At 35.7% G+C, this 23,971-nt stretch overlaps 1 protein-coding gene across 5 annotated transcripts in view; it reads right to left on the bottom strand.

Annotated features, from left to right (window-relative positions):
- Window positions 1-61: 61 nt before the first annotated feature.
- RAD17 (RAD17 checkpoint clamp loader component) overlaps window positions 62-23,971 on the bottom strand; it is a 29,352-nt gene continuing 5,442 nt past the window's right edge. For 2 of the 5 annotated variants that reach the window (XM_036846372.1, XM_036846368.1), the window contains exons 5-18: window positions 23,318-23,474; window positions 22,292-22,428; window positions 21,758-21,810; window positions 20,351-20,476; window positions 20,188-20,257; window positions 15,530-15,574; window positions 14,805-14,916; window positions 12,627-12,812; window positions 12,243-12,328; window positions 11,976-12,122; window positions 10,377-10,526; window positions 8,332-8,452; window positions 2,864-2,921; window positions 62-717 (exon numbers count right to left, since the gene is read on the bottom strand). In XM_036846372.1, the coding sequence (XP_036702267.1) occupies window positions 453-717; window positions 2,864-2,921; window positions 8,332-8,452; window positions 10,377-10,526; window positions 11,976-12,122; window positions 12,243-12,328; window positions 12,627-12,812; window positions 14,805-14,916; window positions 15,530-15,574; window positions 20,188-20,257; window positions 20,351-20,476; window positions 21,758-21,810; window positions 22,292-22,428; window positions 23,318-23,474 (1,713 nt within the window). In that variant the 3' untranslated portion in view covers window positions 62-452. The remainder of the gene's footprint in view (window positions 718-2,863; window positions 2,922-8,331; window positions 8,453-10,376; window positions 10,527-11,975; window positions 12,123-12,242; window positions 12,329-12,626; window positions 12,813-14,804; window positions 14,917-15,529; window positions 15,575-20,187; window positions 20,258-20,350; window positions 20,477-21,757; window positions 21,811-22,291; window positions 22,429-23,317; window positions 23,475-23,971) is intronic. The other 3 variants (XM_036846373.1, XM_036846370.1, XM_036846369.1) reach the window with 2 other exon arrangements.

The raw sequence follows: 23,971 nt of genomic DNA, 5'->3' as shown, positions 1-23,971 counted from the left end.
TCCACTGTACAACATATAAAAATGGTATCTGAAGAAGCTAGAGACCAGAGAGAAATTGTGAATAAGGCACAAAGTTTATTTACACTCTTAATTGCATCCTAAACTGTTTTATAATTCTTATTTACAACCCACAGAGTTTCTGTATTCTGAATTATTCCTTCACATCTTCTGATATTTGGCATAATGTTCAAACACATTTCATACACACTGACCTCTCCCAACACCACTCACAAGACTAAATAAATACTAGAGAAAAAGATTAAGAGATTATTTGAAGGTTTGATCTTCTATTTACTTCAACATGACAGAAATCAGTTCTCTGTGCTGAAATACTACAAGAGTGAAGAATTAACAAACCAATTCACCTGAAAAGTCTATTATCTCTGTTCAAGTACCACTGAATAAAATGAATATGAATCTGTCAAGTAACAATCTCATGGGCAGGCTGCTTTCTATGTCTCATCACTCTCATAGTCTTCTATTATCATGTCTTCTTCTTCCATGTCTCTCTGGGCTGAAAAGGGCTGAGGCTGGCTGGCAGGCAGTTCACTCCCACTATCCTGACTCAAAGGAAGAGACCAGGTTTCAGGTTCAGCTGTTTGAGTGCGTTCACCCAGCGCTTCCTTTGCAGGCTGCCCTCCACTAAGCTGGGCTTCATCTCCACTGTCCAGGTCTATCATTCCATGCTCCCTGTCAGTCAGGGCTTCCATATTCAATCTGCCAGATTCATAACACAGGCATTAATAATAATCAAAGGAGGGGATTCCTTTAAATTACACCATGAGTGTGGTGTTTATGAAGCCCTCTCCTGTAGTCTCTCAGTTACCTTCCTTGTGCTGTTTAGCCAGGTGGTCCGGTTTATTTAACAATATAAACAAAACTAAAAAGTAAATGACAAACTGAATAAATCATTACAACTTATAACACAACCAAGTTAATTAATATCTTTAGTAAAGAGTTCTTAAAAAAAAGAATTAAATGGAATAGGAAAACAGACATAAAACATGTACAGATAGCTTACAGAAGAATGGTTACTAAATAAATTGCTCAACCTAATTTGTAATTTTAAAATGGAAATTAAAATAATATTGTCATCTTTCAAACTGGTAAAGACCTTTTAAAATAATAAAACCCAGTGGTGGTAAGAGCAGAAAAGAACATGCTGAAACACTGTTTAATGGGCATAAGATTGGCAAAATATTCTTGGAAGCAATCTGGCAATACAGAGCAAAGGTGTATATCCATTGATCCAGCAATTTTATTTCTAGGAATTCATCCTACATAAATAGTATTTGATATGCATGATGATTTAGCTTCAAGGAAGGCTGTGACAACAAAAGCTGGAAACAAGCTAAATGTACAAAACCAAGGTGTAGGAGGACTTCCCTTGTGGTCCAGTGGTTAAGAATCAGCCTTCCAACACAGGGGATGCGGGTTTGAACCCTAGTCGGGGAACTAAGATGCCACGGGGCAACTAAGCCTGTGCGCCACAACTAGAGAGAAGCCCACGTGCCACAACTAGAGAGAAGCCCTCGCGCTGTTAACGAAAGATCCTATGTGCCACAACTAAGACCCAACGCAGCCAAAAATAATAAATAAACAAAACAAAACAAGGTGTAGGTTCAATTATAGGAAATTATGCAGCTATTAAATAGCAATATTAAATGTTAAGTTTAAGTATTAATATTCAATATTACCAATATAAATCAAAGATAATGTTAAAATGGTCACTAATCTTAAAATGGTCACTATAAATGAAAGACAACAGTACTAGTCATTGTAATAAGTAGCAGACAAATCCTGCCTCCCAATTCAGATCAAGTAGCTGAACCAATAATAAAACAGTGACTCCCATTCTTTTAATTACATCTTAGGAGAAAAAAGACAATAGAAGACAATGGTCTTCCCTTGATTTTGATGTCATAATCTTGTGGGGAAAGGAGCCAGTGAAAACAGCTGGTCCTTCTTTGATTCAGAGGGAAGTGAGGAGAAAAGGGAAGTTTATAAAAGGTCTGAGCCCTGATCACATCCCAGTGGGACGATGCTGTAAGATCCATCCATCACTGTAAAAGGAAAGATGGGCTCCCAATAGCTAAGTCATTATAAGGAAGAAACCATTAACACTACAAAGGCCTTTACTGAATCTATGAAGGCAGAGGAAAAAAAAGCCCAGATAAGCAAGTTTTCCATTTGGGACCAGGAATAGGAGAACTAGTAGAAGGGGTAATAGATGCCATTTCTATCATTTACTTTTATCCTTGCAACCAGGAAGCAAGCACTTTTTAACCTTTTTTAGAATACCTGAGTGCATAATTTGACCTTACAAATAAGCCAAGTAGAAATGAACTATAAGCACTGTGTTAATCACTGATGTTAGGCCAGAAGCCATTTTGCAATGGAATGAACAGTATAGACGTAGATTTATCTCTCTATATCTATATATTTTTTTACTTGTCTGAATTTTCTGTGATAAAGAAATAAAAAAGACAGTGCTCTTTTGAGGTAGTTCCTGATCACTGCAGTCTCCAAATATAGGCTAAGAACACCTCTTGGCATGAAAGCTGAAAAGGGGTTTTCAGCTATGCAAAATTTGAACTCAAGGATTTTAAAGATTCCTCTGCCTCTGTGATTCAATGATTCTATTTAGCCTAATAGTCCATTCTGAGATGGTGAAAATAGCTGTTACATGTAATATATATAATAGATGGTCTACAATGCAATCACATGGTCTCTGATCACTGGTACAACATGTATTTCTTGGCCTTTACAGATAACATTTATTGACTGTATAATGAATAAATACATAAGGTATTTGGTGGTTATTTCAGTAACAGCTCTTTGAAAATTAAAATGATCAGCTTACCTTCCAAAGTGTCGCTTCAGAGGAAGTCTTCCAATATCTTGGATAAAAGAAATCTGAGCTAAAAGAGATTTTTAAAAAGCTTTAAATAGACATTTCTCCAAAGAAGAATGGCCAAAAAGCACATGAAAAGATGCTTAAAGTCACAAATTGTTAGGAAAATGCAAACCAAAACCATGAGATACTATTTCATACCCCTTAAGATGGCTATTATCAAAACACCCCATAAAACAACAAGGTTTGACAAGGACGTGGAGAAAGCTGTAGAAATATAAAATGGTGTAGCTGCTGTGGAAAATGGTAAGGTAGTTCCTCAAAAAATTAAAAACAGAATTACTATATGATCTAGCAATTCCACTTCTGGGTATACACCCAAAAGAATTGAAAGCAAGATCTCGAAGAAACATCTGTATATCCATATTTATAACAACATTATTCATAACAGTCAAAAAATGGAAGCATATATGTATACATATAGCTGATTCACTTTGTTATACAGCAGAAACTAACACACCATTGTAAAGCAATTATACTCCAATAATGGTGTTTAAAAAAAAAAAAAGTGGAAGAAACTTAAGTGTCCAAAAACAGATGAACAGATAAACAAAATGTGGTAAATATATACAATGTAATATTATCCAGCCTTAAAAAGGAAGGAAATTCTGACACATGCTATAACATGAATAAACCCTGATGACATGCTAAATGAAATAAACCAGTCACAAGAAGACAAATATTGTATGGTTGCACTTAAGTGGGTACCTAGGGTGGTCAAATTCATAGACAAAAGGTAGGTAGTGTTGGACTTCCCTGGTGGCACAGTGGTTAAGAATCCATCTGCCAATGCAGAGGACACAGGTTCAAGCCCTGGTCTGGGAAGATCCCACATGCCACGGAGCAACTAAGCCTGTGTGCCACAACTACTAAGCCTGTGCTCTAGAGTCCGCAAGCCACAACTACTGAGCCCACGTGCCACAACTACTGAAGTCCATGTGCCTAGAGCCTGTGCTCCACAACAAGAGAAGCCACCACAATGAGAAGCCCACGCATCACAACGAAGAGTAGCCCCTGCTCGCCGCAACTAGAGAAAGCCCGTGTGCAGCAATGAAGACCAAACACAGTCAAAAATAAGTAAATGAAATAAATAAATTTAAAAAATAAAATAAAAAAAAGAAGTAAAGGGAGCTATAATGACAATGACTCATCAAATAGGGAATATCAGTAAAGAGAAGGAAATTGCAAAAAAGAACCAAATGGAAATTCTGGACTTGAAAGTACAATAACCAAAATGAAAAGTCCACTACAGGGGCTCAACAGTAGATATGAACTGGGAGAAGAAATAATCAGTAACCTGGAACACAGACTGATAGAGATTATGCAATCAAGGAGAAAACAGAATGAAACGTGAGATACCTGTAAGCATTCCAACAAATACTAATGGAGGACTAGAAAAGAGGACAGAGAGAAATGAGCAGAAGAAACATAAAGAGAAAATGTCTGAAATGACATAGTAAAGTGAAAGAAATGGGATAAAAATTGATGAATAAAAAGAAAAGCCAAGGGCTTCCCTGGTGGCACAGTGGTTAAGAATCCGCCTGCTAATGCAGGGGACACAGGTTTGAGCCCTGGTGAGGGAAGATCCCACATGCCTCGGAGCAACCAAGCCCATGTGCCACAACTACTAAGCCTGTGCTCTAGAGCCCGCAAGCCACAACTACTGAGCCCACGTGCCACAACTACTGAAGCCCGCACGCCTAGAGCCCGTGTTCCACAACAAGAGAAGCCACCGCAATGAGAAGCCCGCACACCACAAGGAAGAGTAGCCACTGCTCACCACAACTAGAGAAAGCCCGCGCGCAGCAAAGACCCAACACAGCCAAAAAAAAAAAAAAAAAAGTCAGACCACAAGACTTAAAAAAAAAAAAAAGCCAAAACATCCTATTTTTGACTAAATTTTATAAACCTTCTAAAGTTTGCAAATCAAACACTACCTTACCTTTTTAAAAATCCACTACACAATACAATTAGGATTTTTAAAAAACAGCTTTTTGATATGGAAAACTTAAGAGTTGTGATCCTGGAATCTGAACTTTCTAGTGGATATAATGATTCTCTAGATGATTCCAATGTGAGTAATCCAAACCAATACTTCTCAAACTCCTCAAACATCTCCTGCATAAGAATCACCTGGAGAATCTTGCTAATTGATCTTGCAGATCAATTCAGTAGGTCTTGGTTGAGGCTGAGATTCTGCATTTTTCTCAAGCTTCCAGGTGATGCTGATGATTCCGGTCCAAGGAGACTCTTACTAATCAAACCGATTCATTGTCCCACAGCTAGGAGTGGGACAAAGAATGTGAATGGCTGTGCCAATGTAAGTTGGTGGCAGTAGGGCTGGGACTGAAGGAGCAGCCTGCATTGTCAGGAGATAGGTTATAGACATAGGGATTAAGTAAACAAGTGAATATATTTAGCAAAGTGGGAGATGGGTCCATATCCACTAAAAGGAACCAGGACTCATTGAGATTTCTAAGTCCATGTAGGGACAGTATGAAATAATCCGGGAACACTTTGTATCGGAAAGAAAGTACTCTAAGAGTAAAGGCACAGAGTTACCTTAAAGCAGCTTGCACTGCCCAAATCTGGAGAATTTAAGTCCAAAATAAATAATGATAGAAACAACAGCTGAAAAAGCTCCAGAGTCCATACAAATATAAACAAACAAACAAACAAACAAATGGGGAAGAAGGCGAAGCAATACCTTACAGCAGAATTTATTAACACAAATACAGAAGGAATAATGCCATTAGAAAATCACTTGCCAACCATGACGGATTCAGGAAATAATTATCAAAAGATGCTATAACTAGTGGGTGAAATTTTAATGGGAAATAGGATATTTACATAGTCTCAAAGTGTCTCCCCACAAAACACTTAATAACTTTACATTGGAGAACCTGAGAGATGTTATCTTACCAAATAATAAAAGTTAACTTCACCAGCATGGTATAAATAGACATCATATTCCCCTGATGTGATGCACTGAGAAGAACACAGCATCACTTCTGTGGTATTCCTGCCCAAAATATATATCCTGAATCCACTCATGAGGAATCCTCAGATAAACCCAAATTGAGGGGCAGTCCATGTTATAACAATCTGCTTCAAAAATGTAATGGATGAAGAAAGACCACAGTACTATTCTAAATCAAAGGAGACTAAAGAGATAGCAACTAAGTAACTAAATGCATCATGTGATCTTGCATTGGATTTCTAGACAAAAGAACAAGTTTTTGTTGTTATTTCACAAGGGGCATTATTATTAGGACAACTGGCAAAATTTGAATGGAATCTATAAATTACAAATGGAGTCTAATAACTAAACTATAAATTAACAGTAATATATCAATGTTGATTTCCCGATTTTGATGTATATACTGTGGTTATGTAGGAGAATGTCCTTGTTTTCAGGAAGTACATGCTGAAGTGTTTAAGAATAATGGGCATAATGTCTACACTTTACTCACACATGGTTCAGAAAAAAATACATATATTTGTGTACATGTATGTATAAAGAAAAAGAATAAAAGGCAAATATGGTAAAAAATGAAACACTGAGGAATCTTGGTGAAGGATATACAAGAACTTCTTTGTCCATTCTTCTAATTTCTAAGTTTGAAATTACTTCAAAATAAAGTTTAAAAACTAGTATAACCTGGGAGTTCCCTGGTGGTCCAGTGGTTAGGACTCCATACCTTCACTGCTGAGGGCCCGGGTTCAATCCCTGGTCGGGGAACTAAGATCCCACAAGCCATGCAGCACAGCCAAAACGATAAATAAATAAAAACTAGTATAATCTAAAAATAATAGTCAAGGATAGGGAACTCTCTGGATTCTGACTCACAGATTAATCATTCCCATTGCTCAAAAGTCATCTCACTTCTGCCTGTAAATACAGAATATTTTAAATCTTTAAGTATCAATATTCTTAAAAGATGAGACTCTCATTGTATGAAGGCAGACATTTACTCTATCATCCTCTCTTCTGATAATTCATAAGGCAAACCCTATCTTTAAAATTTGAGAAGTTTTGGACTTTCCTCGTGGCGCAGTGGTTAAGAATCCACCTACCAGTGCAGGGGACATGGGTTTGAGCCCTGGTCTGGGAAGATCCCACATGCCGCGGAGCAACTAAGCCCTTGAGCCACAACTACTGAGCCAACGTGCCACAACTACTGAAGCCCGCACACCTAGAGCCTGTGCTCCGCAACAAGAGAAGCCACCGCAATGAGAAGACTGCCCACAGCAACGAAGAGTAGCCTCCGCTTGCCGCAACTAGAGAAAGCCCGTGTGCAGCAACAAAGACCCAACACAGCCAAAAATAATTAAAAAAAAAAAAATTTGAAAGTTTAAAAAAAACTTGAGAAGTTTGATGAGTTATGTAGTAGATTAGCAATATTTTCAATGTTACACAAATTCTCTGTTCTACCTTGAAGATCAGCACCACAGACATGTGACCTAGGACTGTTAATGAAATGTGGCCCTTAAGACACACATTAAAAAAGAGAAACAACTGATGGAAAAATTGGTAAAGTTCAAAAAAAGGCAAACCTCAGTGGACATAAACTAGGCAAATGTGTATTGCCAAAGGCATACTAATTTTTTTAGCATTATTTATAATTTCAAAACTTGGAAAGACAATGTAAACATACTATTAATACTGCTTGTAATATTGAAATCAACCAAAATACCTATTAATAAGGTTGAATAAAATTATTATAAATTTTGAAAAAATATGAGTTAGATTTGAATATACTTTTGCATTGCTGCTGTTATAGACTAAATGCTTCTGTCACCCCAAATTCATATTTTGAAATCCTAACCCCTGAAGTGATGTTATTAGGAGATGGAGACTTGGGAGGTGCTTAGGTCATGAGGGTAGAGCCCTCATGAATGGGATTAGTGCCTTTATATAACAGAACCCAGAGAGAGCTCTCTTTTACTCTGCTCTTTACCATGTGAGAATACAATGAGAAGATGGCCATCTGAAAACTAGGAAGCAGGCCCTCACGAGACACTGGATCTGACGGCACCTTGATTTTGGACTTCCCAGCCTCTAGAGCTCCTTTGCCCGAATTATAAAATATGGAGCGCTATGCATGATAAGTGACAAAAAAAATTAAAGCTTACATCTAACATTTGTATACGCACAGGAAAAAGTCTAGAAGAACTTACACCAATCTGTCAAAAGGAATTACGCATGGTTATAGGGGACTTTCAATTTTTACTTTATGTACTTCTTTATTATTTAATTTCTTTCTTTTTTAATCAAAAAGCATGTATTAATTCTGATTCAAAAAATAAAGGGGAAAAAAACTTAGTGTCACTGGTACACAGGAATAAGTTGATCCACAAAAACATAATGTTATAAAACACTACTTCTCGGGGATAAGGAAAACCCATGTTATTACCTTGATTTCTCATTGGAATGGTTAGCAAAGCAAGGTATGGCAACAGCTGAGTTTGGAGGCATAAAGCTGGTAAGCAGAAGTCAGAAAAAAGTGCTTTTGCTGCCAGGCAATTTTCCCGATACTGCAGAGAAGGAAAAAAATGGTGAAATGAAAAATAAAAATTTAAATATGGATATTTATTCCTAGACTAAGTTTATTATATCACAAAGTATGTGGGTTTATATGTTACAAATATACTCTAAGAGTTTATCTGATCAGTCCCTTTTTTTTTTTTTTTTGGCCACGCTGGGCAGCTTGATTAGTCCTTTATAACTGTCCTAGCATTATCTAACAAAGCATTTTATCTACACAACTATTTCACACTTGATATAACAGCAATAAGAACAAGACTTAAGGTAGAAGAAAAACAAACTTAAAAATTAAAGGACTTCTGTTTATGAGCATACACATATCACAAATTATGTGAGGATATTGTTTCTCAATGAAAGAAGGTATTTTCTTCAGTTAAGAGAGGCACTATGCTACAGTGATGATAAGAGAAGTATGATCTCTGCCTTTCGGGCGCTCACAGTCTTAGATCATTTATATGTAACAAATGCAAAATTAATATACATGCTATAAAGCACAAAGCAAGTCAATAAGGGACATAAATTGCTTAAAAGTAATGAAATTCTCCAAGAAATCCAATGAAAATTTTCTTAGGTAATGAATGATAGGTTCATATGAATTTAAAACTGGAAGACATCTTAGAGATGACCTAGTCTGGGGGTCACAAATTCAGATGCTATAGGAGTCAGGCAGTTAATAGAAATCAGTGCAGTGGAACAGCTTGGGGAGGTGGTACTGACCACTCCCATCACCAAGGGGCAGATTATACTTGGCTTGAGCAGACCGCTGCCATGTAAAATATGGACCAGTGTTGCCTTACTTCCAATTTTTTTTTTCAGGAGATCGCAGAAATTCTGAAGCCAGAAATCCTTACCTGAGTTTTAACTATTATACTAGTTTTTAAAGATTGGCAATTCATTTAAAAAAATCTGTGTGTGGGTTGTATTCAACTTGTGAGCCACCTGTTTTTGACCTCTAAATAATTCAGTCCTCCATATTTATAGCTGTGGAAACTAATGGCATATTAAGTGAAATAACTTGTGCAGATGGTTAGAGGTAAAGCCAGGATTTATTTTCAACTGAAACGAAAATATAATTATAACTACAGGCATACCTCAGAGATACTGTGGGTTTAGTTCCAGACCACTACAATAAAGTGAATATCACAATAAAGCAAGTCACACAAATTTTGTGGTTTCCCAGTGCATATAAGAGTTATGCTTGGGACTTCCCTGGTGGTCCAGTGGTTAAGACTGCGCTCCCACTGCAGGGGGGCACGGGTTCAGTCTCTGGTCGGGGAACTAAGATCCTGCATGCCATTCGGTGTGGCCAAAAAAAAAAAAGGTATGCTCACACTAGACTATAGTCTCCTAAGTGTGCAATAGCATTATGTCTAAAAAAACAATGTACATACTTTAATTAAAAAATACTTCATTGCTAAAAAATGCTAACTATCACCTGAGCCGTCATCCAGTCATACTCTTTTTGCTGGTAGAGGGTTTGAAATATTGCTAGAATTATCAAAATGTGACACAGAGACACGAGGTGAGCAAATGCGGTTGGAAAAATGGTGCTGATAGACTTGCTTGATGCAGAATTGCCACAAACCTTCAATTTGTAAAAAACACATTATCTGTGAAATGCTTTAAAAGTGCTATAAAACGAGGTAGGCCTGTATACTTTGATGCCAATAAAATAGGTATATGCTTTCAATTTTTGAGTGCTTTTTCCTTAAAAAAATGACTAAGCATTTAAGAAGACTGTCCTTTTTATGTTTTATCATAATTCTAAGAAAACTGTGGGCATTAGCAACTATTTCTCATTAAGAATGAAAGATCACTTTTCTTTTTCAATTAAAAGAAAAAACCAACTTTGAGATATAATTCACATACCATAAATAGTTCACTCTTCGAAAATGTACAATTCTTTTTTTTTACCTTTTTATTTATTAGAAACCATTGGGGTTTATGCAAGGGTCGAAAACTTGTTCCTCCTCCTTGGCAATGAGCAAATCCTCGGGCTTTGTTGGAATGTATCACACCTCTCGTAGCTATAGATGTACTATATTCCCTGAGTAAAGAGCGCGTCTAGAGAAGGAGACAAGATGTGAAATAAAGAAAATAAGAGATTTATAAAACTGTACTTATTGGTACTATTGACCCCCAAAAAAGGCTAATCATATTTAGTTACTGTATGTTCATTTTTTTCAACCTCACCACAGCCCTAAAAATAATAGTGCTACAAAATTTTGAAGAAAATTCAACTGTGACATAATAATCAAACACTATGCGTGAATATTAACTGGATGTTGGATGGAGGTGGTGGAAATAACTTTAAATATATTTTTGAGATAGCTGGGGAAACAGGAATAAGGACATTATATTACTGAATTTATGTTTATTTTCTTAGGTATGATAATGCTATTGTGGTTGTAATAAAGCAATGTCCTTATGCATGCTTAAGTGTTAAGTGTTGTGATGCTACAATTACTTTCCAATTATTCAGCCAAAACAAGCGTGTCAATACAGATTAAGCAAATGTGGAAAAATGTGAAAAACTGGTGAACAAAAGTTAAAGGTATTCAGGTAGTCACTGTGTATTCTTTCTATTTGTCAACAGGTTGGAAAATTTCAAAATAAAAAAGAAGCAATATAAAAAAATTAAGCAAATGCAACTGCTGAATAATGAAACTCTAAATATATAACAGAAACTGTATCATAACTGTTTAAATGATGGAAATATGGCTAGTGTGACCAGGGAACTGAAATTTTTTTTTTAATTTTTATTTTGGCTGTGCTGGGTCTTAGTTGCGGCATGTGGGATCTTTAGTTGCAGCATGTGGGCTTCTTAGTTGCGGCATGCGTGTGGGATCTAGTTCCCCGACCAGGGATCGAACCTGGGGCCCCCTGTATTGGGAGCACAGGGTCTTACCCACTGGACCACCAGGGAAATCCCTGAATTTTTAATTTAATTTAAATAGCCACAAGTGTCTAGTAACTACTATACCAGTCAGAGTTAAACTGTTAAGAAAAAATACAAACTTTATAGTGAATAATTTCAAATGTGCAAATAAATAAATAAATAAATTTAAAAACCATCAGAAAGTATAGCAAGAAGCACAGGGGACTTCCCTGGAGGTTCAGTGATTAAGATTCCACGCTTCCACTGGAAGGAGCATGGGTTCGATCCCTGGTCGGGGAACTAAGAGCGCATGCCACGCACTGTGGCCAAAAAAAAAAAGGGAAAAGATAGAGGCACAGTTCCTTTCCTTCTGTCTACTTTTCAATGGTTGTCAAGTTTTCCGACTATGTATTAGTTTTATAATCAGAAAATAACTTTAGAAAAAATTAGTGTATATTATCATCGAAAAATCAGATTCACTGCTGAAGTTTCACTGGGTTGGATGAATTAATTTTGTCATTGTTATTAAGAAGTTACTTAAAATAATGTCAAATCAGTATGAATAAAAGTAAACTTTCTTTCTCAATTCTGAGGAAATAGTCATAAACAAAAACATTTAAGTCAAATGGTCTTACATTCCAGTCACCACTGAGGATATCTGCAAAACTCAGAAATTCACTGGCTCTCACAAGATCATCCACTTCTGTGAAGAAATCTACGTAGTTCTGGTGAAGATATAAATTAAATAATTCTCCTGGCATGTGTGACATTTCTACTACTTCCTATAAAAAGAAGTATATATAATTTTGGTAAAAATTCAGTGGTCAAATTTATATGGACACATATTTAATATTAATAGTATACAGCGTGTAAATAGTATTAAGTGTTATTAAAGACTTTACCTCAGGTTGAACAAGCAATGTATCCCGCTCATACTCTGATAAATGAGAAGGCAATCGAGGTGAGTCTAATTCTGTTACAGATGCTCCTATTAAAAAAAATGTCTGGAGTTATTAAAAACAACACCACCTTTATAATTATATAGCACCTCTCATTTGAAGGTTTTTCAACAGTTGGTTTTAATGTTTAATCCCACTCATAATCCAAAAATACTCTATCTAAATACATTTTTCTGCTATGCCTTTCTTAGGTCCTGCCAAAGAGTATCTGACCTAGTCCTAGCTCTTTCTTGTAACTGAACCAAATATATGACATTTTAAAAAATGTATTTTATTTCAATTGTAAGATAATAACAGATTTTTTAAAAATGTATAAGGTTTTCTTACGTTTACAATATAGTATTTTCCCCAAAGCTCTGAAGAGAAAAAGAGAAACATCTTTGCCACCAATAGCTTGGACCTCTTGATTTTCAAATATCCTATCAGGTTTTTGTCTTCCTTTTGCTTTTGACAGCACAGCATCTGATTTTAATGAAGACATTCGTTTTTTCCTTGGCCATAAATTGTTCTTTCCTAAATAATATACACCCAAGAAACAACATTTAAAATAAAATTAAAATATGAAAATTAAAACGGAGAACATTTCAGATATAGTTACACTAAGTGTTCTAATTTAAATGTTTTTCTAATAAATAATTATGAAGTATACAGAGTCCTCTTTCAGTTACTAAACTATTAAAATGAAATTAAATGTCATCTAAAAGTATGTCATGACACAGACTTCAAACTTTCACATACACAATGACATACTCTTAACATAGTCATATCACCTTGGTTTCTCACAGTGTTAATGGCAAGGTATTATTCTTGGTGCATGGTATGTACTAACTAATTTAGTCCTCATAACAACCCTATCAGAGGAGAACTATTATTATACAGAGTAAAGAAATGAGACATAAAGAGGTTAAGTAACTGGCTAAAGGTCAGCAGCTAGTAAGTGATTTGAATCCAGACAGTCTGGTTCTGCAATCCATGCTTAACGACGATGCTATATTACTTCTTTACTGATTTGGGCAGTCTCCAATTTATGAATAAGCCCGTGTTCAAATTTCACTGGGAAATCTACTTTTTAAAACTCAGGGACTCCCTGGTGGTGCAGTGGTTAAGAATCTGCCTGCCAACGCACGGGTTCGATCCCTGGTCCGGGAAGACCTCATATGCTGCGGAGGAACTGAGCCCGTGTGCCACAACTACTGAAGCCCGGGTGCCTAGAGCCCATGCTCCGCAACAAGAGAAGCCACCGTAATAAGAAGCCTGCGCACCGCAATGAAGAGTAGCCCCTGCTCGCCGCAACTAGAGAAAGCCCCTGCGCAGCAACAAAGACCCAGTGCAGCCAGAAATAAATAAATAAATAAATTTATAACAAAACAAAAACAACTCAGAATGCATGACTTCAGAAAACCAGCCTGGAGTATTAGAAAAACACAGGATCTAGGTTTGAATCCTACTATTGTCTACCTCATTAGGCTGGTCTGAGAATTAAATGAAAAAACATAATTGCTAATACAGTTCCTGACCCACTATTATTTTCTTCCCTCTGAAATTTCTGAGCTCAGAGCAATAACGTTATAAATGGTAGTTAGGATCCCAAACTGACCCATCCCTAATTCTAGTAGTGAACCTAAGCACAATTTACATTTATGTTTCTACAGCAAGAAGCAGAATTCTGGTTTCAGTTGTGTTAGGATGTCTATTTCTGTAGAGTTATTTGGAAAAACAAAGATGTCACTAAATGAACAGGTTACACTTGTGGGTAGAAACTAGGATTTCAGGTGGATTTTGAGATCTCCAAAGAGCTTTTAATTCTTTAAGGTCAATTCCTCAATGTTAAGCATCAAGTAGGTCACTTGTTAAATGTTTTCTGATGAAGACTGTATGCAGTAAATTATGATCATTAAGTGCAAAAATTAACTCATTGCTATTAGTGGGGCTATCTCTTTACTATAGCATGGCTAGGGACCCCTTTTATATATTAACAAGTGTAAATGCATTTGTTAAACATATCATATATGAACTATTATTAAATTCATTAACAGCTGGCCATTTGAGCACTGAATGTGTGTCAAGCACTGGAATAAACACTCTACAAGGATTACCTCACTCTTCACACATCTCGATCAGACAGGTTCTCATATAAAAGGTGAAAAAATAAAGGCATGGAAAGATTAAGTAACTTGCAAGATTCAGTCACTGAGAAGTGGCAGAGCCAGGATTTTCTCCCAGGAAGTCTCATTCCAAATTAACTTTGAAGGGTAAAGTGGCAAACCACGTAAATAAATCAGCTTTTGTCTCAGATATATAAATATATATGGTGACACACAGTGGTGTGTGTATGCATGTGTACATACGTAATTTTATTACACTGTCTCAATAAAAAAATAGTTAAGTGGAGATAGGTATATACCAATTTTAAGTTAAAATGTTTAGTTTAATTTCATTTCATGAACCATTAAGAAAAAGTTAGTCACCTATAAAATACCATAAGAGTGTATCTTTTCCAGTTACCTGTTGAAGAAGAAAACTGGAGGCTGTTTATTGCACTTCTGATATCACCAGAACATCCTTGACAGAGCAACTCTAGAGAAGTTTTATCAGGGACAACAATCTTTCCTCCATCCTAAAATGAAAAAATTAAAATTAAAAAAGCTATTTTCTAAGCAAAAAACAAACAAAACCACCTATTTTCTAAACTTAATGGAAGTATAATAGAATCTTTCCAATTTGAATGCTAAAAAGCCTACATGTTAAACAACAGTCTGCTTATGAAGGTACAAGTGTCAATGACATCACAGTTTAAGGTAAAATTTCAAGGTTATAAAATATCGTTTTACTTTTTTACTTGGACTAGGTTATATTTTGAAGTTCTCTCTCTTTCACTATATACATACATATATACAAATATATATAAACACACACACACACTCACACACAAATGCATAAATACGTGAATACGATATATCACCTATCACACCCTTGGTAGATCAAGTATAAGACAAGAAAAACTTATCCTCTCTTCCCCCTCAGAAACTCTTAATAGTTACTGACAACATAACTTAAGCTGAATTCATGTGATTGTTCATAGATGATCCCATTTCAGCTCTTGATAGAAAAATAGTACTGTGCTACGATCTTCAATATATTTTTAACTTTATTAACCAAAGCTGTTTCAAAAGTTCTTTATGAAAGTTATCCTTTTGCTCCACAGATCCCAACTTTGTAACATTTGTTACCACTTTAGGAGGAGCCTTTCCAGACCACTTTTTGTGCACACATATCTGTAAGTAAATATAGTATCTGTAAGTATATACAGTATCTGTAAGTATATTCAGAGTTAATTTTTTAAACGTAAGTGGGATTATATCATATGTATTATTCTATGAATTAACACCATTCTTTGTGATCTTTCTATGTTAGTACCTTTAAGTCTACATAATTTAAAAAAAATATTATGGGTAGACAGTAATTTAACTAATATTTCCCCAAATGAAGGGACATTTACATTGTTTCCACTTTTTTACTATTCCAGACCTATATATATACTATATATATACAGCTGACCCTTGACTAATGTGGGGTTAGGGACGCCAGCCCTCCTCACAGTCGAAAATCCAAGTGTAACTTATAGTTTGCCCTCTGTAGCCGTGGTTCTGCATCCTCGGATTCAACCAATCATGGATCAGTAGTACTGCAGCATTCACTACTGAAAGAAATGCACATATATGTGGCCCATGCAGTTCAAACCCATGTTGCTCAAGGGTCAACTGTATACCTTTGCCAACATGCATGAACATTTCTGTAGAAGCAGAGTGCCCTTCAAAGTGTCTGTAACATTTACCAGTTTTATTTTTCCTAGCAATGGTAGGTGAGAGTGTTCATTTTTCCGTATCTTTGGCAACCCTGTATATAAATCTTAAATTTTTTGTACTCTGATATGTGAAAAATGTTACCTTGTTTAAATACGAATTTCTCTGATTACTACATAGGGCTGAACACCTCTCATGTTTACTATCCATTTGTATTTCTTTGTGTACTGGCTTCTGTTCTTAGCCTTTTTTTTTGTAGGCATATTTTTATGTATTCAGGTATTAGTGGGGCTTCCCTGGCGGCCCATTGGTTAAGAATCCGTCTGCCAGTGCAAGGGACATGGGTTCGAGCCCTGGTATGGGAAGATCCCACATGCCGTGGAACAGCTAAGCCCGTGCGCCGCAGCTACTGAGCCTGCGCTCTAGAGCCTGCAAGCCACAACTACTGAAGCCTGTGCTCTAGAACCCATGCTCCGCAACAAGAGAAGCCACCGCAATAAGTCCGCGCACCGCAATGAAGAGTAGCTCCCCCTTGCCGCAAGTACAGAAAGCCCACACACGGAAACGAAGACCCAAAACAGCCAAAAATAAAATAAATAAAAAATAAAAAAATATATTCAGGTATTAATGCTTTTCTGTTAAAAAACTGCAAATATTTTCTTTCATTCTCATGCTTGTTTTTTATCTTTGTTTACCATGCCTTCTGTCATTTCCTAAGTTTTCCATTTTTTCTGAAGTAAATCCATGGCTTTCAGGTTTTTGTTTCTTGCTTAGAAGACTTTCCCCCAACCCAAAGTCAGTATTTTTTCCTAATACTCTTCTAATTTTTGTATTCAAATCTTTAATCAAGGTTTAAATTATTTTTGTGCATAGTATGAACTAAAGAGGCAACCTTATGTTTTTCTATATGAATATCCAATTGTTCCAACACCAGTTGTTAACCGTAATAGTCTACTTTCCTTCCCCAGTGATGTAAAATACCACTTCCATTATATAAAAAATTCCCATTTACACATACTGATCTATTTCTGTGCTGTCTTCTCATTTTATTCTTCCATTTGTCTATTACTGTGCTAATACCACACTGCTGTACTTCCTATAGTTTCATCATATTATGTTCCAATACCTAGACAGCAAGTCTCTCTTCATCACTCTTTTACAAAATTTTCTTGCTCATGCCTTCTCTTCCAGATTAACTTTATTTTTATTGGGACTATATTTACCTTAAAAATTGTTTTGAGAGGAGTACTTGTTTTTGAAAAATTCTAGATATGGATTACTTGCCAGTAAGGAAATATAACTTGAAATTATAATCCTTGGTAGCTGAAGAAAATACTATGGATGTTAATTACTGTGCACATGGCAAATATGGCTAAGATGTATGATCAGCAGTTCCTTCCACACTTTATATACCTCATGATATCAGAAAAGACTAAAGATCTTTCTTCCTATGAATACAGAGAAACATTTATTTAAACTTAAAGAAAAACACTTAAGATATTCAACACTCTTTCTTATTATAACTCATTCACTTAAGATGTCAACACTCTTCCCTAATATAATTAACTAAGCTACAGAATACCAGAGATTAAACTCTCCTTTAAATCTTCTTATACTATCATTATCATCCTTGGAGACTCCAGACGGTATCATAACATTTGATTTTATATTTGATTTATATTTATATGTAAATATTGTGCTTGTTGCTGCTCCTTTTATGTAACATATCAATGATGATATCAAAAGTATACTAGTTCTAAAATTCTTGCAGGTCAACTATTTAAGGTAAAGCACATTAACTACATAACAAAGAAGTTATGGTATCTCCTTTTACTAACTTGCTAGAGTAAATGCCATTTGCAATTTAATGACTTAGTCTTAAAAGAAGTTGTGAGTAATGTGATACAGTAGTATGATGCTGACTATTTTTATTTCTTCAATGTTTAATAAATATTTAAATATAGTTTATAATTATCATGCTTATAGTAAAAAACATAGATTTTTTTCAAAAAGACAATAAAAAAACACAAGTAATCCTACCATCCAGAATCACACTTAGCATTTTTATGTATTTCTTCTAGTATGTATAGGTTTATGTATATATGTGCATTGTGTTGTCATTGACAACTGTATGTTTTGTTTTAGCACAGTGAATTGGAGTCAGAACAAAACTTAAACTCATCTGATACTTAATAGTCATGGAATATTATTCGAGTTATTTCCCTCGAAAGTTCAGCTTCCTTACCTATAAAATGGAGATAATTCTGTATGGTTGTGGTGAGGGTTTAATAAGATCAGGTACGTAAAAATACTTTGCATAGGGCTTGACAGATATATCAAGGGCTGGAAACACCATTTCTATTGTTAGATTATCATATAACTTCGCATCTTGTTATTTTTAACTTGACATTAAATTGTATTTCCCCATGTCACTGAATATTTTCAAAACGCTAATTAATGACATAATAGTTCACCACAGTAACTGCTCCCTCTATTACTGGACTCAGGGTGTTTCTAATATTTCACTATTAATACTTGTACTTATTCAGCTAAGTGCTCTACATACATACATTATTTTGTTTAATCCTCAAAATAACCTCTCCCTTGGAGAATTCCCTCAGTTCCTGTGATCCAGCACTCCAAATATATTATGATGTAAGATCCAGTTGACTTATAGCAGTAGGGCCCCCTAGAACCATGCTACTGGGAGTAGAAGTTTCATCAATTTATTTTAACATCATCTTGATTTGAAAGATAGAAAAAAATGATGCGTTAAAACTAACAGCTATGGGACTTCCCTGTGGCGCAGTGGTTAAGAATCCGCCTGCCAATGCAGGGGACACGGGTTCAAGCCCTGGTCTGGGAAGATCCCACATGCCACGGAGCAACTAAGCCCGTGCACCACAACTACTGAGCCTGTGCTCTACAGCCCGCAAGCCACAACTACTGAGCCCGCGTGCCACAACTACTGAAGCCCGCGCTCCTGGAGCCCGTGCTCTGCAACAGGAGAGGCCACTGCAACGAGAGGTCTATGCACACAACGAAGAGTAGCCCCTGCTGGCCACAACTAGAGAAAGCCCCCATGCAGCAATGAAGACCCAAAGCAGCCAAATAAATAAATAAATAAATAAAATAAATTTATGGGGGGAAAAGGTTAACAGCTATTTCAGGGACTTCACTGATGGCGCAGTGGATAAGACTCTGTGCTCCCAATGCAGGGGGCCCGGGTTCAATCCCTGGTCAGGGAACTAGATTCCACATGCATGCCGCAACTAAGATTTCGCATGCCACAGCTAAGGAGCCTACCTGCCGCAACTAAGACCCCGCGCAACCAAATTAAAAAAAAAAAGTACAGCTATTTCAGAACAATGTTAGTATACTTAACACTATTGAACTGGATGGTTAAAAATGGTTAAGATATTTCTAATACATAATACAGCTAATAATACTGTATTACATATTTGAAAATTGCTAAGAGAAAAAAATCTTAAATGTTCTCACCACAAAAAAGAAATGGTAATTACATGACATGATGGAGGTGTTAGATAACCCTATGGTGGTAATCATTTTTCATTACATAAGTTTATCAAATCAATGTGTCATACACCTTAAACTTACATGATGTTATATGTCAGTTATATCTCAATAAAGCTGGAATAAAATGGTTAAGATGGTAAATTTTATGATATGCATTTTTATCAAAATAAAAAATACATTAAATCTTTAAAAAGTGACAACAGGACAAAAGTAGAGTTGGACTGTTGCTGACTAATGGACCTAGATGCCAGAAAACAGCTTCTTGATAACAGATACAATTTAGAACACTAAGCCAAGCAAAGGGAAATTTACCTCAATGTGAAAAAGAAAATTAAGTTTAAAAGTAGAAAAAGGTTAAGGATTTTTAAAATTAGTATTTCCTACATTTTCAAAAATGACGTGCTTTATGAGTGTAATTAAAATTCTTTAATTTTAAAAACTGAAATAGTTTGTATCTCTAACTCCTCAAGTTTATATAATACTACTTAAGTTTGGCTTTCTATAATTACAATGTAAGATTCAAATTAATCAGTTCTTAAAAGACTTACCTTATTAGCTTCTTTTGTCACTATTCGATTAAGAAATTTCATCATAATTGTTGGTGCCACAGGGTTGAAACTGTCAAAGTTTTATAAAGAAAGATAGTGGTTACGTGATTGATTAAAAAATACAGTATGTATATGAAATTTTAAGCAGAAATTTCATTCTTACCTAATATTTGATATAGCACACTCTTCCTGAATTTCTTTGGGAAACAGTAACCTTTGATTATTACCTCCACTGAGACTGTCAGAGATTATAAATATTAGAGGACATCGACCAATCTGCACGTACTTCCTAAAATAACAAAAGATAGCAAGCAAATAAACAAATGGGACCTAATGAAACTTAAACGCTTTTGCACAGCAAAGGAAACCATAAACAAGACCAAAAGACAACCCTCAGAATGGGAGAAAATATTTGCAAATGAAGCAACTGACAAAGGACTAATCTCCAAACTTTACAAGCAGCTCATGCAGCTCAATATCAAAAAAACAAAAAACCCAATCCAAAAATGGGCAGAAGACCTAAATAGACATTTCTCCAAAGGAGATATACAGATTGCCAAAAACACATGAAAGAATGCTCAACATCATTAATCATTAGAGAAATGCAAATCAAAACTACAATGAGATATCATCTCACACTGGTCAGAATGGCCATCATCAAAAAATCTACAAACAATAAATGCTGGAGAGGGTGTGGAGAAAAGGGAACCCTCTTGCACTGTTGGTGGGAATGTAAATTGATACAGCCACTATGGAGAACAGTATGGAGGTTCCTTAAAAAACTAAAAATAGAACTACCATACGACCCAGCAATCCCACTACTGGGCATATACCCTGAGAAAACCATAATTCAAAAAGAGTCATGTACCAAAATGTTCATTGCAGCTCTATTTACAATAGCCAGGACATGGAAGCAACCTAAGTGCCCATCAACAGATGAATGGATAAAGAAGATGTGGCACATACATACAATGGAATATTACTCAGCCATAAAAAGAAACGAAATTGAGTTATTTGTAGTGAGGTGGATGGACCTAGAGTCTGTCATACAGAGTGAAGTAAGTCAGAAAGAGAGAAACAAATACCATATGCTAACACATATATATGGAATCTAAGGAAAAAAAAAAAAGGTCATGAAGAACCTAGGGGCAAGATGGGAATAAAGACACAGACCTACTAGAGAATGGACTTGAGGATATGGGGAGGGGGAAGGGTAAGCTGTGACCAAGTGAGAGAGTGGCATGGACATATATACACTACCAAATGTAAAATAGATAGCTAGTGGGAAGCAGCCGCATAGCACAGGGAGATCAGCTCGGTGCTTTGTGACCACCTAGAGGGGTGGGATAGGGAGGGTGGGAGGGAGGGAGATGCAAGAGGGAGGAGATATGGGAACATATGTATATGTATAACTGATTCACTTTGTTATAAAGCAGAAACTAACACACGATTGTAAAGCAATTATACTCCAATAAAGATGTTAAAAAAAGAAAAAAGATAGCAAGCAAGGTTGAAATTTAAACCACCTGCCATTTAATCTGGAGTTTTAGAAAAGTTCACTGAAACTCACCTCAGAACTTCATGTAAAGTATGAGAATCTCGATAAAACTGGTTAGGTAAATCCTACCCAAAACAAAGGAGAAATATTAGCTCAGTTTTATTCCCATGTAAATTTATTTTCAGATTTATATTTACCAAAACAGGAAAAATGTTATCTATTCAATGTACTGTAACCAGAACTTTTGTAGAAATTAAGGGAGACATCAGATAGCTGATATCCTAAATAGTAATACACATCAATGGGATTGTGATAGCAAATTCCTTAGGATCACTACAGATTATAACATTTTTACTAAGACGTCACTTTCCAAATGTTTTTTGCCTTTCTATACTTAGGCCATTAAATTCTTAAAGTTCATTAACCTGTAGCTACTCTATCCAAGTTTACTGCAAAAAACTTTAGGTTTCTTCTATTACACAAAGCCTTTATGTTATATTTTACCAGTACTAATACTATGGAGAGAGTAAATGTCATTATCACATAAAATATATCTTACAATTGTTTACTCAATAGTTATAGCAGAATTTCAAAAGCTGTCCTTACTTCAACTAGAATTATCTTCTTATCAGTTCTCAGATCATCTCCAAGCATTTGTAGTTTGTTATATTTTGTCGCTCTTAGTAGAAACTCTTTAAAAACTGCTATCTGAGACTGATAAGGAAATACATGGAAGCTTGATTCTGAAAGGAAACATATTTAATACTTTTATTTTCAACCAAATATACACACCAATATTATACATATGTACGTAATATACATATACATTAATGAATACATTTATATATACATGAAGGAGCACACAATATTGTAGACTGTTTTTTAATTAGGCAAAACTGTTCAAATTTAAAATAGAATATTCATTTCAAAAGACAAAAGTCACTATGAACAACAGTAACTTTTCTGTACCAATGAAGGTAATATGGAGTTAACTGATTTCAGAACACAGCTGTTAGTATAAAAGTCATACAATTGGTAAAAATATTTATGACTCTGCCTACACATTGAAGATTCTCCCAATTAGTGCATGACTATAAATGAGCTGTTTTCAATAACAGTAAGTTTTAATTTAATTTAATAACAAGTTTTGGGCTTCCCTGGTGGCGCAGTGGTTAAGAATCCGCCTGCCAATGCAGGGGACACGGGTTCAAGCCCTGGTCTGGGAAGATCCCACATGCCGCGGAGCAACTAAGCCCATGCGCCACAACTACTGAGCCTGTGCTCTAGAGCCTGCGAGCCACAACTACTGAGCCCGTGTGCCACAACTACTGAAGCCCGCGTGCCTAGAGCCCGTGCTCTGCAACAAGAGAAGCCACCGCAATGAGAAGCCCGTGCACGGCAACGAAGAGTAGCCCCTGCTTGCTGCAACTAGAGAAAGCCCGTGCACAGCAACAAAGACCCAATGCAGCCAAAAATAAATAAATAAATTTTAAAAATAAACAAACAAACAAAAAACCCCATATACCCAATAGGGTCTTAGAAATCTTAAAGATATAGATGGGGGGCTTGTTACAAACCTCCTGTAAACCAGACTTTCCCCACTATTTCCACTACCTTCAGAGCAAACCTTACCAGGATTAAATATCTCCTTGAAATCATCATTTTGGAATTGTGGTAAAACTGGATTAATCCACTCTTGTACTTGAATACCATGCTCCTTTGATAGTATTTTTATAGTTGTTGTTTTTCCACATCCAGGGGGTCCTGTTATTAATAAAATAGATCCACCCTAAAACCAAATATAAACATGAATAAAAAATCAAAATCATTGGAATGCTAGAATATTATGTTTGAATATTCTTTCTAAATATTAATTACCTCTACAGATATTTACTGAATGTTGGGTATAAGCAGACTAAATTTCACGATGCTAGCTGGAATAAACCAGCTTTAGATAAGAGAATCTTATTTCCTGAACTTCTAAGCATAGCTTCTGATAATTCCTCAATTCTTGCATTATGTTCCTCCCAAGGACTACTCAGTAGCCAAATTAAAACAACTTCAGCTAGATTAAAGAGGTAATGTCTGAAACAAGTATTTTTAGGGGTTACCTGAACTCATAAAATTCAACCTTAATACAGACCTCTCTTTGGATTATATACTTCAATATTATATAAGTATAATATTCTTATGGAAAAACCTCAGTTTAGATATCAGATTCTTTAAGAAATGTATATTAAGAAATACATTACCAGAGACAGGACTCTAAAGACAGACTAGAGGATG

This window comes from Balaenoptera musculus, chromosome 3 (assembly GCF_009873245.2).
Source record: "Balaenoptera musculus isolate JJ_BM4_2016_0621 chromosome 3, mBalMus1.pri.v3, whole genome shotgun sequence".
Classification (NCBI taxonomy): domain Eukaryota; kingdom Metazoa; phylum Chordata; class Mammalia; order Artiodactyla; family Balaenopteridae; genus Balaenoptera; species Balaenoptera musculus.
This window is presented reverse-complemented; position numbering and strand designations above follow the sequence as displayed.